Source organism: Mercenaria mercenaria, chromosome 7 (assembly GCF_021730395.1).
Source record: "Mercenaria mercenaria strain notata chromosome 7, MADL_Memer_1, whole genome shotgun sequence".
Lineage (NCBI taxonomy): Eukaryota > Metazoa > Mollusca > Bivalvia > Venerida > Veneridae > Mercenaria > Mercenaria mercenaria.
This window is the reverse complement of record NC_069367.1, coordinates 50,929,397-50,946,972: the sequence shown is the minus strand read 5'-3', so window position 1 is coordinate 50,946,972 and position 17,576 is coordinate 50,929,397. Positions and strand designations below refer to the sequence as shown.

The window sequence follows — 17,576 nt, the reverse complement described above, 5'->3', positions numbered from 1 at the left end:
CCTTAATCAGAATGTTAGTCTTGATAATCTCTAGGTCTAGTTTGAAACAGGGTCATATGGAGTCAAAAACTAGGTCAGTCGGGCAGATCAAAGGCAAAGCTTGTGAACACTCTAGAGACCACAATTGTGACCTAATCTTTATGAAACTTAATCAGAATACTAGTCTTGATGATCTCCAGGTCAAGATTGAAACTGGGTCATGTGGGATTAAAAACTAGGTCGGTAAATCATATCAAAGGAATAGCTTGTGAACTCTCTAAAGACCATGTGTTCCCCAATCCTTATGAAACTTGATCAAAATGTTAGTATTGATGATTTTTAGGTCAAGTTCGAAACTGGGTCATGTTGGATTAAAAACTAGGTCACCTTGTCAAATCAAAGGAAAAGCTTGTGAACACTCTAGAGGCCACAGTTGTGACCCAATGTTTATGAAACTTAGTTAAAAAGATTAGCTTGATTATTTCTAGGTCAAGTTTGAATCTGGGTCATGTGGGGACAAAAACTAGGTCACCTGGTCAAATCAAAGGAAAAGCTTGTGCACACTTTAGAGGCCACATTTGTGATTCAATCTTTATGAATCTGGTTCAGAATGTTTGTCCTAATCATTACTATGTCAAGATTGAATCTGGGCCATATGGGATCAAAAACTAGGACACTAGGCCAAATCAAAGGAAACTTTTTCGACACTCTAGAGACCACAGTTTAAGTTTGAAACTCATGAGAACTAGTCAGAATGTTTCTTGAGTCAAAAACTATGTCAGTATGCCGGATTAAAGAAAAAGCTTGTGAACACTCAAGAGGCCACATTTTTTATCCGATATGTAGGAAATGTGGTCAGAATATAAGTTTTGATGATCTGTAGGTCAAGTTCGAAACTGGATTATCTTAAGTCAAAAACTAGGTCAGTAGGCCAGATTAAATGAAAAGCTTGTGAAGACTCTAGATGCCACAGTTATGGCCCAATATTTATGAAACTTAGTCAGAATGTTTGTCTTGGTGATTTCTAGGTCAAGTTTAAATCTGCGTCATGTGAGGTCAAAAAATAGGTCACCGGTCAAATCAAAAGAAAAGCTTGTGAACACTTTAGAGGCCACATTTGTAACCAAATCTTTATGGAATTTAGTCAGAATGTTTGTCTTGATGATCTTTAGGTCAAGTTGAACTCTTGGTCATGTGGGTTCAAAAACCAGGTCAGTAGGCCAGATCACCCCTGGTGAGCGATATATGAGGCCATCATGGCCCTCTTGTTAACATATTGTAGCACAGTCAGTACTAGTCATTCATCAAATATTTTTTTTTTGAAATATACGTAAATATTTTTACTTTGGTTAAAATTCAAACATGATGATGCATTTTTGCTTGAACTGCAGACTAGAAAACACATATTTTAGCCGTTCATGCAATTACTCTCTTTTCAATACCTTTTTATATGTGAAAGTACATTTAATTGGTTAAAGGTGTCTCGTAGCTCTTTTTAAACTTCTTTTATGAGCAAAATATTTTTGGGTATGTAACCCTTTTTATATAGAATTACATCCTTTTTCAGAACAACGTTTGCACCACTAATTTGTATTTTGTTTAAATCCTGAAAAATGTAGTTTTGTATGGTACCTTCTATTTCACCTTATTACTGTTTAAAAGAAGTATTTCATGATATTATTGCTTTTCCTACTGTTTGGGATATTTTGAAAGTAGATAATAAAAATAGATGTTTTACTTTATCATCTTTATTTCAAGTATCTACACTGTCCACTACTGGCTAACATCTGAGTTCAATTAGATAAGGAACATACCAGTAACACAACATGAAGAATTCTGGGTTCAGATTGGGTTAATGATGATAAAAATTTAATCAAACCTGTTGTAGCAGAGACTTAGTGCTTTTATAATAAATTTTCCATCAAACTTTTAGTTTTAAGTCTCAACCACATCAAGATAGTTTTATAAAACACAATAAACTAAGATTCCATCTTTTTATTAATTTTCCATAAGAACACATTTATCGTTGCATTAAGTAAATTAATCCAGAATAAGAACTGACAATTTGTGTTATAGCAAGACTAAAATAGTAGACTATTTGGCGCCAAAAATGCATGAATATCTGACAAAAAGCAAGAAAAGCATGAAATAATGAGTTTATATAACAAACATATCATTGTATGCTCCAATGGGAGCTGCCTGCTCCCATCAGTGTCAATAAACAGAACATGAAAGGACTGCTCCCATGAATGTCTTTAATCGTAATAAACAAACAAAAATCGCCTTTCGCGACACTCCCGCCAGAAGTAAAGTCAAATATATCCCACATATAACAAGTTAATTCTGAAAACTGGATGTTTATTTATTTGTATATTTGTAATATTCATTCTCAACTGAGCTAGACTGGTCAATGATATTTCCGTCTTCATCGAATATCGTATCACGTTGGAATGTCAGAACAAATATTTCTGTCATTTTTTATTAGGCAATTTCACAGTTCCATCATCATCACTTATGAAAATAATTTCACTGCTGTTATCATTATCATCTGAATAACTGTCACTGCTTTTACTCACCTCAGTACACCTTTTAGAATTACGTAAGGCATCACCATCTAAATTCCTTTCAACTCCATCATTTCCATATTCATAACTAGCATTTAAATCCACATCACTATCACCAACACTTCCACTTTCCTCTTCAACTTTATCGCTATCTTCAGAAACTATACATCCATCTTCAAAAGCCCCAATGTTAACATCACCACCTTCTACCTGACTTTGACTTTCACTGTTATCATTAACCAAAGGATCGCTTGCCTCTGTTTCACAATCACTTATATCAGAATAATTGTAATTAAGATTTGAGCATTCAGTACCAATATTTCCAAAATCTGGATTAACATTATTGTTTTCATCTACAATTCCATCTTCATTTTCTAAATTCACTTCTGTACTTGTATTGGCATCTCCAATTTCAATTTCTGATATAACTTCCCAATCATCACTTAAATCTTCACTCATATTTTGATCTTCTCCAAGCAACTCCATGTCAAAACTCCGTATTGCTTGCTGCTCTTGGTCGGTTTGTGATTTGTACGAGTTATCTTCGATTTCTGCAATGATCGGAATAAGCGTATCGTCGTCATCGCTGATATCTTCATATCCACCATTGTCTGGCAATGTTGAGTCACCCGTAAGCGCTGTTTGCAAAGCCTGTAACTTTGATAGTTGATGCATCTTCACCAAGTGATTAACAAGAGTATAGCGCCGCAGAAATTTTGCACTACAATCCTTTATAGTACAGCACCAATGTTTTGGAAATAAATGTGCCTCTGAAATATGGCGTTTCAGATTTCTTTTCTGCGTAAACGTTTTTTCACAAGTATCGCAAAAAACATTGTTGTGTCTTTAAAGTACGTCCGCTCACGGTGAAAAATAAGCTATAAATGAATGAATAGAACATATGGGATATATCCAACACAAAATAAATGCTTTCCTCGTTTTTCACGTGCAAACTGTGTGCCATTAATTTTTCATTATACTTTACTCCCACCGACCACGTGATTTAACGCTTATGATTACTATAACACTTGCTCCCATCTGTACTCGAAAATAACTTATGTACATTCAACTTATTATCACTAAATTATTTACAAAATCTCAGTATTTATTCATGTATAAACTAACCACAGTACTGTTACATTATTGTAAATCCATTTTCACATTTATATCATTTTTCGCATTTTAGCGATCCTACCGCCACGAATTAAAATTCTTCTTAAAAGTTCTTTCGCTTTTTCTGCAGCTCTTCGTTTAGGCCTTTCTTCTTTAGCATCATTTGTAACAATTTTATCATGATTTACACTATTTTGTAACATTGTGTCACTGCCTGATATCTCTATCGGATAGAGCAAATTAAGCGGTCTTCTCAGAATTTGTCCGTTCGATACCCTTAACTGAACAGATCTAATTTGACCGTCTCGGCTTGTATGGAGCTTTATCACTTTCCCATGTTTCCACTGACCACGAGGTAAGTTATCCTTTACTATAACTACATATCCTACACTTGGTGTTTCATGAGACTGGATTCTTGACGATTTGATTTTGTTTTGTGATCGTTCTCGTAAACTAAGCAAATACTCATCTCGCCATAATACCCAAAATCTATTCAAAAGTTGTTCCCCTTTTTTCCAAATTTGCAATCATTTTTCAGCAGTGCTTTCATATGGTTTAAATTCGGGATCCTTTGTATCATAGTCGAGCTCCGGGATTCCAGTTTTTGGATTTAAACTCAAAAAGTGGCACGGTGTCAGAGCAATTGAAGACTTAATATCTTCGACAACATATACCAATGGTCTCCTGTTAATTACAGACTCCACTTCCTTTATCACAGTGTTCATTTGATCCATTATCAATAGTTTTCTGCCGAGAGATCTTCGTAACGCTTGCTTGACAATTCCGACTAATCTTTCATAAAAACCACCCATCCATGGTGCTAATTCGACAATAAATGTCCATTTTATATCTTGCCCCGACAAATAACATTGAACATCATCCTCTTGTAACATATTTCCCCAAAATAATTTGATGGTATCAGTAGACAACTTGAACTGTTTAGCGTTATCGCTTATAATTTCCTTTGGAGTTCCTCTTGTTGCTATGAATCTCCGAAGACACAAAAGAAATGCACCAGCAGTCATATCGGAAACTACCTCTAGATGGACGGCTCGTGTTGTCAAACAAGTGAACAGACAAACCCATATCTGTTTTGAGTTATTTCCTTCTTTCACATACAATGGCCCTAGATAATCTAATCCAACATTGGAGAATGGAATAGATTCTGATACACGTGCTTTTGGTAAAGATGTCATTGGTGGTAATTTGTATGGACGACAGTCAACACGTTTGCATATTTGGCAAGACTTAAGGACTGAAGACACCGTTGCTCTGCCTTTTGGAATCCAGAATCTATGTCTTAGTTCACTTAATGTTTGAGAAACACCTGTGTGTAACAATTTTCTGTGCACACTGTCAATTAAGAGGTGGGTTAATTTCTCTTTTCTTGGGAACAATATTGGGTGTCTCGCTGCCTCAGAAAAGGTAGCGTGTTCAAGACGTCCCCCGCATCTTAATAATCCACTTTCATCAATGAAAATGTCAACAAAAATGCCTTGCCAAATTGTTTGGCTTTTTGTCTACTATTGATTGATTGACTTCTTTGTAATGTTTCTTCTGAATATGATACAGCCACAAAAGTTCAGCTTCTCTAAGTTCTTCACTAGATAAACTATGACTTTCATAAATATGACCTTTCATTTTTTCTGTAAATCGAATACACCATGCCGTGATTCCAAGCAGTCTAGAAGAAGATGAATACCTCCTTACATTTATTCCAAATGGTGCATTTTCTACGTCGGAGCTGTCTGTCGAGAGACAGCTCCCTTCTGAATCCATAGTATTGTTTTGTTTAACACCTAATACATCATTGTGTTCAGATTCATTCATTGGCTGTTTATCTGAGTGCATCTCCGTGTCAATATTTTCGCCTTTGTTTTCAACTTCAGCATCTTCTATAACAGTGTCTTGTTCAGATTTACTAACTGGTTTCCCGTTCAACAAATCCAAAGTGCAGTACCTTAGCATTTGTGGCCCATGCTACCATATCCTATTTTCTAACAATTTTACCAATGTACTTCCGCGACTTGCTATATCTGCAGGATTTTCCGTTGTATTCACATAGCGATATGTTATATTGCCATAACTTTTAATCTCTTTCAAACGGTTTTTCACAAACACTGGGAGTAATTTGTCCGATGATAACCACTGGAGAACACACTGAGAATCTGTCAGCAGAACGACATTTTTACACTGCAACTTTAATTCCTTTTCTACGAAGTTAAGGCATCTAGCTCCTATCAAAACTGCCATCACTTCGAGCCTTGGTATTGTCATTCCTTTTATTGGTGTCAGTCTGCTCTAAGATATAAGATCTGATTTGTACTCGTCTTCTTTCACTTGTACTAGGTATATTGATGCAGCGTATGCTTTGCCCGAAGCATCGCAGAAGCAAGCTAATGAATATTCAACATTATTCACATAATTTGTCATACAAATATTTCTTTGAAACTTAACACTTTCAATTTGTTCCAAGTCGCTTCTTATTTCCACTCATGCATCGGAATCTTTCTTCTCTAATAAATCGTCCCAGTCATAGCCCTTGCTCCATATTTGTTGCAGCAATATCTTTCCACGTAAAGAAAGTGGAGAACATAATCCTAAAGGATCAAACACAGATGCAAGTTGCTTCAGAATATTTCTCTTTGTCACTTTGACATCTTTCAATAATTTGGGACCTTTCAGTTGTATGGAATCATTTTCGGCATTCCACAAATGACCTAATACTTTCACAATACCGCCTGCTGATTTATCATCATCTGGTGTTATTGATTGAATTTCTTCATTGTTCGTCATCCATTCACGCAAGTTCATACACATTTCTCTAAACATTGACTTGGCTGTTTCATACAACTCCACTGCTTCGGTTACTGAATTCACTCCAGTGATCACATTATCCATGTATATGTTTTGTTTCAGCTGTTTTGCCAACTCCGAATTTTGTTTATCCAGATGACTTTCAATAGTAGCTCCCAGTAAAAAAGGGCTGGCAATGATTCCAAAAGGAACGCAACAATCTGTATTCCTCTATCGTGTTTTCTACCACAACAGGATTTTCCAAATCCTTTACACAAAGAAATCGTGTCACATCCCTCTCAGACTTTTGTAGTCCTACTTGTAAAAATGCCTTTTCTATGTCTGACACAAGGCTAATCTTATGCAATCTAAATCTCATTAGAATGCCACATAGGTCGCGTTATAAGACTGGGCCTCTATATAAACATTCATTCAGACTTTTATATTCTTTTCATGTCTTTGCAGAGGCATCATACACTATCCTCATCTTTGTCGTACTTTTTTTCAGGTTTGATCACAACGTGGTATGGAATGTAATGCCTTAACCCGTCATTTAACTCCCTATCAACTTTCTCAATAATTCCTTTTTCTAGCTGATCTTTAATGACATCATCATATCTTTTCAAGAGCTCAGGTTGTTTTGTTAGCTTACAAACGAGAGATTTCAATCTCCCTTTTGCTAATCCCCGATTTTCTGGAAGATCTGGAAACTCATCCCTCCAAGGCCATGTAACCTGATATCTATCGTTTTCAAACTGTAGTTTCCCTGAAATGTGTCATAGCTGCCTGATCGTCTGGTTTGTCATATGTATCTGTAATCCCAAGACTCTCAATATTCCAAAAGTCCTCCAAGTTAGATTTTGTTGGAATGACTTCGTCAACATCTGTAAAAAGTTTGGTTTCAGTTATATTATCTCCGTACGTAAGAATTAACATAGCTGAATCATTTGTGTTTACGACAATATCATTTGTTTTCATTCTGCCCGACAATATCCATCCGAGACTGGACGACAGCAAATAAAGTCCAGGTTGTATTTCTATCATCTCTGTTTGTATAATATCTAAAAAGTAATCATTTCCTACTAGTAAATCGAGACAAACTGATTCATTCTTGTTTGGAATTGTATCAGCCAGTGTTAGATTTTTTTTTGTTAAGCCAGAGAACTGTCTTGGTGAATCTAGTTTTACTTGTCTGCGGGTAATTGTTCCAGTGATATTTGGTACTATATTTGCAACCAAAGTTATGTACTTTCCATTCTTGAGATTCACTTTCAATCTTGTTGATCTTGTTTTTATTGATTTTTCTTTTTCGCTTCCAAAGGTTACCAATTGGAGATTTCCTGCTCTTCTTCTTCTTTTAGTCTGAGACGACGGGCCAAATCCCACGTGATATATGTTCTGTGCGAGCCTGAGTCAAGAATCAGTCTAATTTCCTCGCTTTTGTCCTCGTCAGGATTCTTAACGATGCATTTGGCTGTTTGCATCATTACAGACTCATTGCAAGAAAGAAGTCCTATTTCTTCCTGCACGTTTCCGGTATTACTCTTTTCCGATAGAATTTCAGGTTCTCCAGAAAAATTTGCACATTCTTTATTTTTCGTTTCTTAAAATTTCTGTTCACATAAACTTCTATGGTGCACGTCTACTTGACTACAACAGACACACGTTTTTGAAGATTTGCACTGACTGGAGATAAGTCCTTCCATTAAACACCTGTAACAACTTCCTTTGATACGTTTCTTTCTATCTTCAATTGTTGGGTACTTCGTGCACTCGTCACTCCAATAATTTCTGTCACAATATCTACACTTCGCAGATATAACTTTTGTTTTTTCTTGCTTTTCACTTGTAATCAATGAACTTGATGAGGCACTATGTATTGAAGGCTTTGAGAACCCTTTCATGCCGTATCTCGGATTTGAATTTGGACGAACTGAATCTCTGTTCTTAAACTTTGATTTTGCTTTATCTGTAATTTCGGCCTTTTCTTTTGCTACAATGTATTGTCGAAGTAGTTCACGAAATGTAATTACAGACCATTTTGTATCTACTCCCATCATAATTTCCATTTGAAGGGGTACGTCATTTGGTAGCTTTCTTCTGAGCATTGAAACAAAAAATTCTTGGTTTGTATCTTGATTGAGAACTTCTAGACAACGAAGATGTTTTTCTGTTTTATCTATGAACTGTCGCAAACACTCCACAGAATTTCTAACTAGAAATATATCTAATAGTGCCTTATAGTGCAGGTCTATTGTGTCCTGTCGATCGCCAAATCTTTTATGCAATGTCTGTATAGCAATTTCATAATTCTTATTGGACAATGAAAGGTCAGTTATTGCATGCTTTGCTTCTCCAGTAAGTTTACTTTTCAAATAATTGAATTTGTCAACTTCTGAAAGTCGGTCATTATTATGCACGGCACTCTCAAAAGAATCCCAGAATTCAATCCAATATAACTTATTGCCATTGAAAGACGGTATGTCAATCTTAGGCAATTTCACTGTTTCTTTTTTGAGTTGCTTATTCTGGACTAACTCCTTCTGTAAATCCATCTAGGCTGCAAACATTTTTCTCATTTCCTCTGTGACCAAAGTTAATGGTGAAACGTGCTCCTCCTTTACTGCTGTATTTTGTGTTTCTTCAAGTTGTTTTAATCTGTCCTCAAAAAGCTGAAGCTTATGATACACGGAACAAGCTTTATCCAATAGACTAGAATCTTCTTCAATCATAGTTGATATAAATTCATCTTCAGGATCTTCGATAGTCTGAGCATATTTCTCAGACTGTCTTGATAGCTTCTCATTATAAAGAATAATGTTGAGTTTAGTTTCCATTACACGATGCCGAAGTTGTACGGATTCCTCTGGTAATATGTCACTCATATCACTATCCAGTAAACGTAAGCCATTTTGAATTTCATTCAACAACTTATTTGAAAACTTAGTTCGTACACCTTTCATGTATTTAACTCCCGACATTGTATGAACTCTTTTACCACTAAACGAAAATTTCGATACAATTATATTTCTTTTACCAGCGTATGTTATGAATGTAGTTTACATCGAAATGACTTTGTTTTTCACTTTCACCAAAGATCGTTTATTTAAAGGTTTTATTCACTTTTTTTCATGTTTCCTTCCCGGGTTCCGGCGCCAAATCTATGTAGCAGAGACTTAGTGCTTTTATAATAAATTTCCCATCAGACTTTTAGTTTTAAGTCTCAACCACATCGAGATAGTTTTATAAAACACAATAAACTAAGATTCCATTTTTTTTATTAATTTTCCATAAGACCACATTTATCGTTGCATTAAGTAAATTAATCCAGAATAAGAACTGACAATTTGCGTTATAGCAAGACTTAAATAGTAGACTATTTGGCGCCAAAAATGCATGAATATCTGACAAAAAGCAAGAAAAGCATGAAATAATGAGTTTATATAACAAACATATCATTGTATGCTCCAATGGGAGCTGCCTGCTGCCATCAGTGTCAATAAACAGAACATGAAAGGACTGCTCCGAAGAATGTCTTTGATCGTAATAAACAAACAAAAATCGCCTTTCGCGACACCTGTAGTGTAACAAATTGGTGAACAGTTATCGTTTCTAGCAGAAGCTAGAGAATTTGGTATTTTTGTGTAGGATTGTATTTTCTTTTATCATGTACATTGAAACGATTGTTAAACCTGACCAGGAACTTTTACATAGAAAGTATGTAGAAAGATAAGCGGTCGGCATACTCGTAAAACTAAATGTATAAAAGTAGTGCGAAAATAGGTCTGCGGATAAATCTGTTTTAGTGAAAGCTGTCATTATTGATTTTTGCAGACTCCAGAATACGATTGTAATAGACCTAAAATTATATCTTTAAAATATGCACATGCTCATTTACTTTCACTGCAATACTTATGTTTGAGCTACGTGCCTTGAAAAGAAAGAATGTAGCATTTTGTAACTCTGTGAAGGACTTAAACTTATATATCCTAACAGAGCAAAGAATATTTTCTTTTGATAGCGATATACTTCTATAACTTTGAGATAGAACCCTTCACAATGTACGACAAGTCTTTCAGTAGCTTTTTATTTATTTTTTTTTTTTTTTTGCTTTTTTGTAAACTTTGAAAAGGGCCATAGCTCTTAAATCAGACAAGATGCTAATGCACATTTACTTTATAGTGAGCTACTTCTAAAAGTGTTGGACATAAGCTATCCATTGAAAATATACTAAGAGAAGTTGTCCGGAAAAGGATTATATTAGTATTTAGAAAACACACACAAACACACACACACACACACAATAAAAACAAAAAACAAAACAAAACAAAACAACAACAAGAAACAAAAAACAGCATAATTACAAAGGACCTTTACATATAAATAGGAAATGTACATTCATGTTCTGTGCAAGTGCACTGGTTATTTCTGGAAACTTGAGCAAAATCTCGTTGGAGGCTTAACTAGACAAAGATAGGAAAATGGGTCAGATTTACCATTAGTTCGAATTAATTTCTAACCATTTTTTAAAAATATATATAATTCGGTGTGTTTGTATTTGCAATCATATTACAATATCTTATGAAACATTTCATTTTGTGTCGTTAAAAATAGTTCTTTAAATTGTCCATTGAATGAACGAATACTTGTCCGGTCCTGAAGATTTTAAACAACATGTCGTAAGAAGAATTTTGATGGATAGTAGAGCATTTCGTTTATAAATCATAATAAAAAAAAAGTTTTCTGTCTGTTAATTTTGCAGATAAATTTAAAAAAACAATTTGGTCAGACAGAGGACTCGAACACACAACACTGAGATTAGTAGCAAAACGCTTCGTTCGCACAGCTATATCTGCACATGATACTTAATGGTATATAATTAATTTTTCAAAAGTTATATCTTTGTTTAGGTTCGGACACCGAAGATTAATTTACGGATACATACGGAATATATTCATGAGTGCCAGGTCAATACTTACTGACAACAATAAAGTTTTTTTTTAAACAACACAAGAAAGAATTATTAATTTCCACTTATAAACAGAACAGCAATGATAACTTTATACCGTAGTCAGCATAGAACATCTGCAATGCCCAACATTTTAAAAATTAAGTGAGCCGCGCCATGTGAAAACTATGTTGTTCCGTTAATGCCAGCCCAGGTCCCTATGAAGGCGAAATTACGAGTGTACGATGACGAAGCGCGACACTACGATAGCGATAAAACAACAGTAAAAATGGCAAAGCGCCATCGCATTTTCGTTCTTCACCATCGTACAGTTGCCTCCCTGTCAATCAACCGCCTCGATAGCCTAGTGGTAGAGCGTCCACTTTGAGTGCTGGAGGTCGTGGGTTCGATCCCCGGCCGCGTCATACAAAAGACGTGGTACCAGTTCCTCTCTTGCTTAGCGCTCAGCATAAAAGGGAAACTGGCCTCTTCCCTCTTACCCTCGTTGCGATGGATTTCATCAGGAATGAGGTGTCGAGAGTGATTAATATAGGTTGTAGAACTTCCTGAGTGTATAGATAGTGTTTAAACACAGTTTGCTTTATATCATTTCGATTCTAATATGCCCTTAGTAAAAAAACTGTAGATAAAATGTATTAGCCCTCTTTTTTGTGGTCGCAACAAAAACTTTAACGTCACCGCACGTTAAGGTTATGCTATTCTAATGTAAGCGTGTTTTAACAGAGACAAGTACGTTGGAATTACTAATAATATAGTATAATGTAAATTTACAAGAAAGACAGAACAGAACTGAACAGAACTTTTTTGAAGGTACACAGATTACAAAAAAATCAAAGAAAAAGAAACAATAATAACAGCAACAATTATAAATAGTGTCGTTCAGATTAGCGAAAACAAACAACTGTTTTCCAGACCTAATCAAATGTTATTTATATTAAATATTTTTTTATTTCTCACGAGAAGAGTAAACAATTTGTAATTTGTTTATAAATAACACTCTGCCTGGTGATATTCGTTTGAATATTGTGTTCAAGTTAGATACACAATGATTTAGCAAGGGTGACGTTAGTGTGTTATCAATGTTAATGTGAACCAGGTATTCGTCGATCCTTAAAGAGCATTATCTACTCAGGTGAGCTTAGTAACCATTCTGTTTGTGAGCCTACAAGGATCACTTTACCTCTTGTGACCTTTTTCTGTTGAACAGGCTGGCTTTAAAACATTTAAGGTATAGGTCCATGTTTCGGAAAAAAAAGTTCGAACGTCATCAAATCATAGAAAGAAAGCATTATTTTACATGAAATTATAACAGCATATAAAACATATATATTATTGTACAAAACCATTGTCAATTTATTCATATATGTATTGAATTCCAGAAAGGGACTACACGAAGGGGCCACACTTCTGGACAGTCCAGCGCCTTTAAAAACTCACCATTTTTAAAAAGCTGTTGCATGGCTTCGCTTTGATGCATTTGCAACATCATTCGAGTGGTTAAACTTTACATAACTAGATAAAACATCATTTTGACAATTGTTTACATTTATTTCTTTACAAATGACATTCTAATTTAAAGAAGGACAACCCATTTAGAATATTTTAACTATCCAACTCCATGGGACAGAACAGTGAAACATGTATTGGACAGATAAGTTGTGTGTCAAGATGCTGTTCATTTGCTAAAAAAATCTGTTGTTTTGTGATATGCTGCTAAACCTTAAGGCGATTGTATTGCTAACAGATATTATAGACACTGTTTACGAAGTCCAAACCTCTATTAAACTATTAAAACGTAATATTTATAAACAGATTAATTAAATCGTTCCTACATTACAAAATCCAGCAACGGAGCTCCGATGCCTCAATGAAAACAGTCAGGGGTGGTACTAAGAAGTCTAGGATTTCGTCTTGTACATTCGTAGTGATGTGTACCAATAAATTTGAATGCACGAAAATTTCGGGTAATACCACTAGCTGATACAGTATACCAAGAAAGGCACATGATAATAATCTAATGTTTATGTTTCGAAAAAAGAAAACTTTCATTTATTTATTTATTCATTCATTAATATATTCAATACGCTTATCGTCGTATAAGTCGGATACAGTTACTCGTTTTTCTTCCAAAGTGTCCTCTTACAGACGTAAGAAGCCGTTTCGCTAGGACGAACACCAATGTTATCCTCGGCTTCGCCTCAGACAATATTAGTGTTCGTCCTAACGAAACGGCTTTTTACGTCTGTAAGAGGACACTTGAAGAAAAACTCGTACTGTATCTATTACATTAACCTGGTGATTAAACATTACCATCAATACAATATCTGGAATGTCATTATAGGGAAAGAACAGAATGCCCACAATGGATTCCAGTTTGTTACATCAGTGCTTCCTTAACGGTTTGTATTGACCTGTATCTGCTTTGTTATTTGTCCGATTTTAAAAAAAAACAAATGAGAGATATTAGATATTAGTTAATGTTTCACAAATATCTATATTCAAAGTTATTCGACATGTTCCTTAATATCCCGTATACCTCTTTAAAACATAAATTATTAATATGACGCTTTCTTTTTCAATTAAAAATCGTCGGCTTTCTATGATCAGACTTTTTGTTCCATCAAAACTACTTTCTACTTGCCTTTTCGTTCCGTCTCGAATTCCTGATGTCATCAATTAGCATTATTTTATTTTTTAAAACATAACTCACTCCTACTTTATCAATGCCTGATGCATAATACAGTAGAGTTGGAATAAGCAGACAAAAACTGACCCAACGGAATTTAGTTAATATAAGGAAAATAAAAATTCCGATGTCAGGTGTCCCTTGGACCAATGTACTCATATTCAGTTTCATCAATACGCGATGTAGAAATCTTGAAGTAAATTCAAAGCAAAGTTTATTCCGAAAAATGGGCGAGGGGGTGGGCGGAGGTGACGGGACATGTGCAACGATTAACGGATGTGGACTCTGTCGGTAGATATTTTGATGTCAGCAAAAACGTTTAAGATCGTTTCAGAATCAGTTGTTAGATTTAAATTATATTGTCACCAACAACGGCATCGGACATTATTTTGTACAAGAAATCCCGTAAAAGATACCTTGTTCTTCAACCGAATCCCTAAGCATACTTTTGAGATGTTCCGAAAATCTACTGAAAACGTGATCGTCTGGTTTGTTTTACAGAGCGTGTTTGAGACAATTGCCTATATCCATCTAGCTGTCATGATAGTTTTATGGCCAACTATCAATTGTAACATTTTTAGAAGGAATTTTTATAAAAATCCCGGAAGGGTGTCTGGTTTGGACGAAGGATGACAATAGTATGAAAAGTAAATATAACACACGCACATTGAAAAATGAAAGCATTTGAAGTAATGAAATTATTCGGATAATTCCAACACCCTTGATATGGCTTAGTGTGAATGAACGTTAAGAACAATATTTTTTTCTTAAAACGTCGCAATTACCCGAAATTATTCTAACATTTGACGGGAAACCCTGTCATGTTGGATAAATTGTTCTTTCCGCAGAAATGCTTATTATTCTTGTGAAAAAGAATGTCCCTTTCCAGTATGTTAGTAAGCATGACGTTCTTTGTTTATGGTCAGAATTTCATTGACATAATACGTGATTAAAGGCAGTATATCTGTAAAGCTAGTTAAATGACTTGTTTTCTGAATCTATAAATAACGTATAATCATTATAAACAAATACGTATGTATTTAAACAGTGTGTCTTTATGTAAATGTGATAACAGAATGTCAGTGATCAGACCAGTAAAATAGTGATTTTATAAGCTTGCAAATAATGTAATGTACTTTAAATATACAAATATACCTGCAAGCCAACATACTTAGCTCGAAAAAGATAGTACATATCAACGGATGACTTTGTCGTGAGTTTGCATCGGGCAAGTTCTCCGCGACGATTTCATAAAATGCATTCTGTCTGAAAATTCGTTCTCCGTCTCTGATTCATGAGGAGAAGTTGGCACTAACCTGCGGAGAACAGGTTAGTACTGGTACATAAACCATAAACACTGGTTAGGCTAGCTATCAACATAACTGAAATACTTTTGACAACGGTGTCAAATACAAAACAAACAAGCATACATACAGGCATCCGGCAGGTGTTTAGCTTCCGAATGTAATATCAGGTCATAAAGACTGTCGTTGAATTTGCTTTGTAACCATAATTGATCTGCACATATTTCTTTATGTGTAAATTCAAGGAATATTATACTGTTAATCTCCCTGGAAAATGGAGGTCCCAATGATACTCTTAAAACACAAACTATTACAAAACACATCAAAGGAATAGTCCATGTGTATAGGTTTGTGTTCGGTAATCCATTTGAGAGAAATAACAATGCTGCGTCTCTGTTTGATAGGTATGTTTCAATTTGCTTTCTAATGTCACGTTTCTTATCATTTAATGCCAAGATAAGAGTTTCTTGTCGGCTGGTGATTATCTTGAGAAGATCTTCTTTAAGGTATTCTTCAGTCATATGTACAATCATGTTCTGTAGACTACCTTTACATTTGGATCCTAGACGGTAGGCTAATGTTCTATCACCAACAAATTTGTATACTACTTCCAATCGATCAACATGATCAAAAACATATTTCCGTGTTAGAACGCAATGAACTGCCACGAGGCAAAGAAGTGGTGTACTCCATGTGTTCATATCCGTGTTAGGTTCTTCATTCGCGAAGTACAAAACCTGTGAGTCATTTGCCGTTAGAAAGTTTGTAATTGATTTAAGAATTTTAATCCTATCTCTTGATAGAATGTTTACTAAACGTTCGTTACTTTTCTTAATATCCAAAAGAATAATGTTTTGCAACTTCTTTCTCAGGATTTCACCATGTCTTTCCTAAAGAGAAAAACAAAAATATATTGTCATACCATGTAAAAATCTATGTATTTATTAATCTTATAGATATACTTGCCTTTGTAGTAAATTATAATCTGTATACCGTCAAGCATATATCTCGAAAATACTAATATCGGAAATTAATTATTGTGTACCCTTTAAATATGCTTCTCTGAAATAACTAAGGGGCTGGTATATGCACGGTACTGTCTTCTATTTTTCACGCAAAACCATGGTAAGGGTAGAAAATGCATGGAAGAAAATTAGATATTATGGAATTACTCATACTGTTTCCCTTTCTGTAATATAATTATTTAGGCTCCTTTGTTATTATTCTTTTTTATATTCAAAATATTACACATGTTTTAATATTTTACATATTTTAATACAATGTCGAATAAAAAGAGATTGTAGGGAAGAAAAAATGAGAGAATAGCAATAAGGTAGTTTTCCAAGCAGGCTGTTTTAAGCGCGATATGAGACGAGTATAGTTGTTCTTTGTTAAGGAATTATAGTACTTATTTTGGAATTATGTGTATAAATGTTTTCTTAGTTTGTGTATGATACTTTCAGTTTGTTTTCGTTGTTTTATTTCTGATATGAAGTTTGCAATATGTAGGTTCAATTTAATTTATATAAATATAAGAAAATTGTCTGTTCATTTTTAAGTATGAAATTTGCAATAGCATTTGTTTTTCCATTTTATACATTACCAAAAGCTGTTTTTTGTAGTCATATGGTTATATAGTTGTTACGTAAGAAACTTTTGACACCTGCCAAGAATGCTTAACTTACTTGACATTCAAAAACATGTGAATGAGGGGTTCTCTGTGATTATCACATAGGTCACAGATACCCAAAATCAAAATTTTACATTTTTATGGAGCAAACTGTTTGAAGAGACGAGCGCTCATAATTTGGTGTCGATGGAACTCAGAAATGGGTTCATGTATATAACCCATGAAACTTTTCCAATAAAAAATGTGAAAAAATCCTTAAAACCCAAGAAAAATAAAACCAGACTCTTCCATGAGGGGCAATGAAATGTGTAACACCACTCACGCTTGCATATGCGATAGATACTTTATTTTTCAACTGATCTTCATGAAATTTGGTCAGACTGATTACCTTGATGAAATCTAGGCGAGTTCGAAAATGGGTCATCTGGGGTCAAAAAGTAGGTCACTAGGTCAAATCAAAGAAAAACCTTGTGTATGCGATAGAGGCTGTATTTTTCAATTGAACTTCATGAAGTTTGGTCAGAATGATTGCCTT

General features: G+C 34.7%; 1 protein-coding gene across 1 annotated transcript in view; it reads right to left on the bottom strand.

Annotated features, from left to right (window-relative positions):
• The window catches only part of LOC128558594 (uncharacterized), a 57,854-nt gene that overhangs the window by 25,570 nt on the left and 14,708 nt on the right, over window positions 1–17,576 (bottom strand). Inside the window, exon 2 of the mRNA XM_053548387.1 lies at window positions 15,542–16,301. Within this exon, the coding sequence (XP_053404362.1) occupies window positions 15,542–16,301 (760 nt within the window). The remainder of the gene's footprint in view (window positions 1–15,541; window positions 16,302–17,576) is intronic.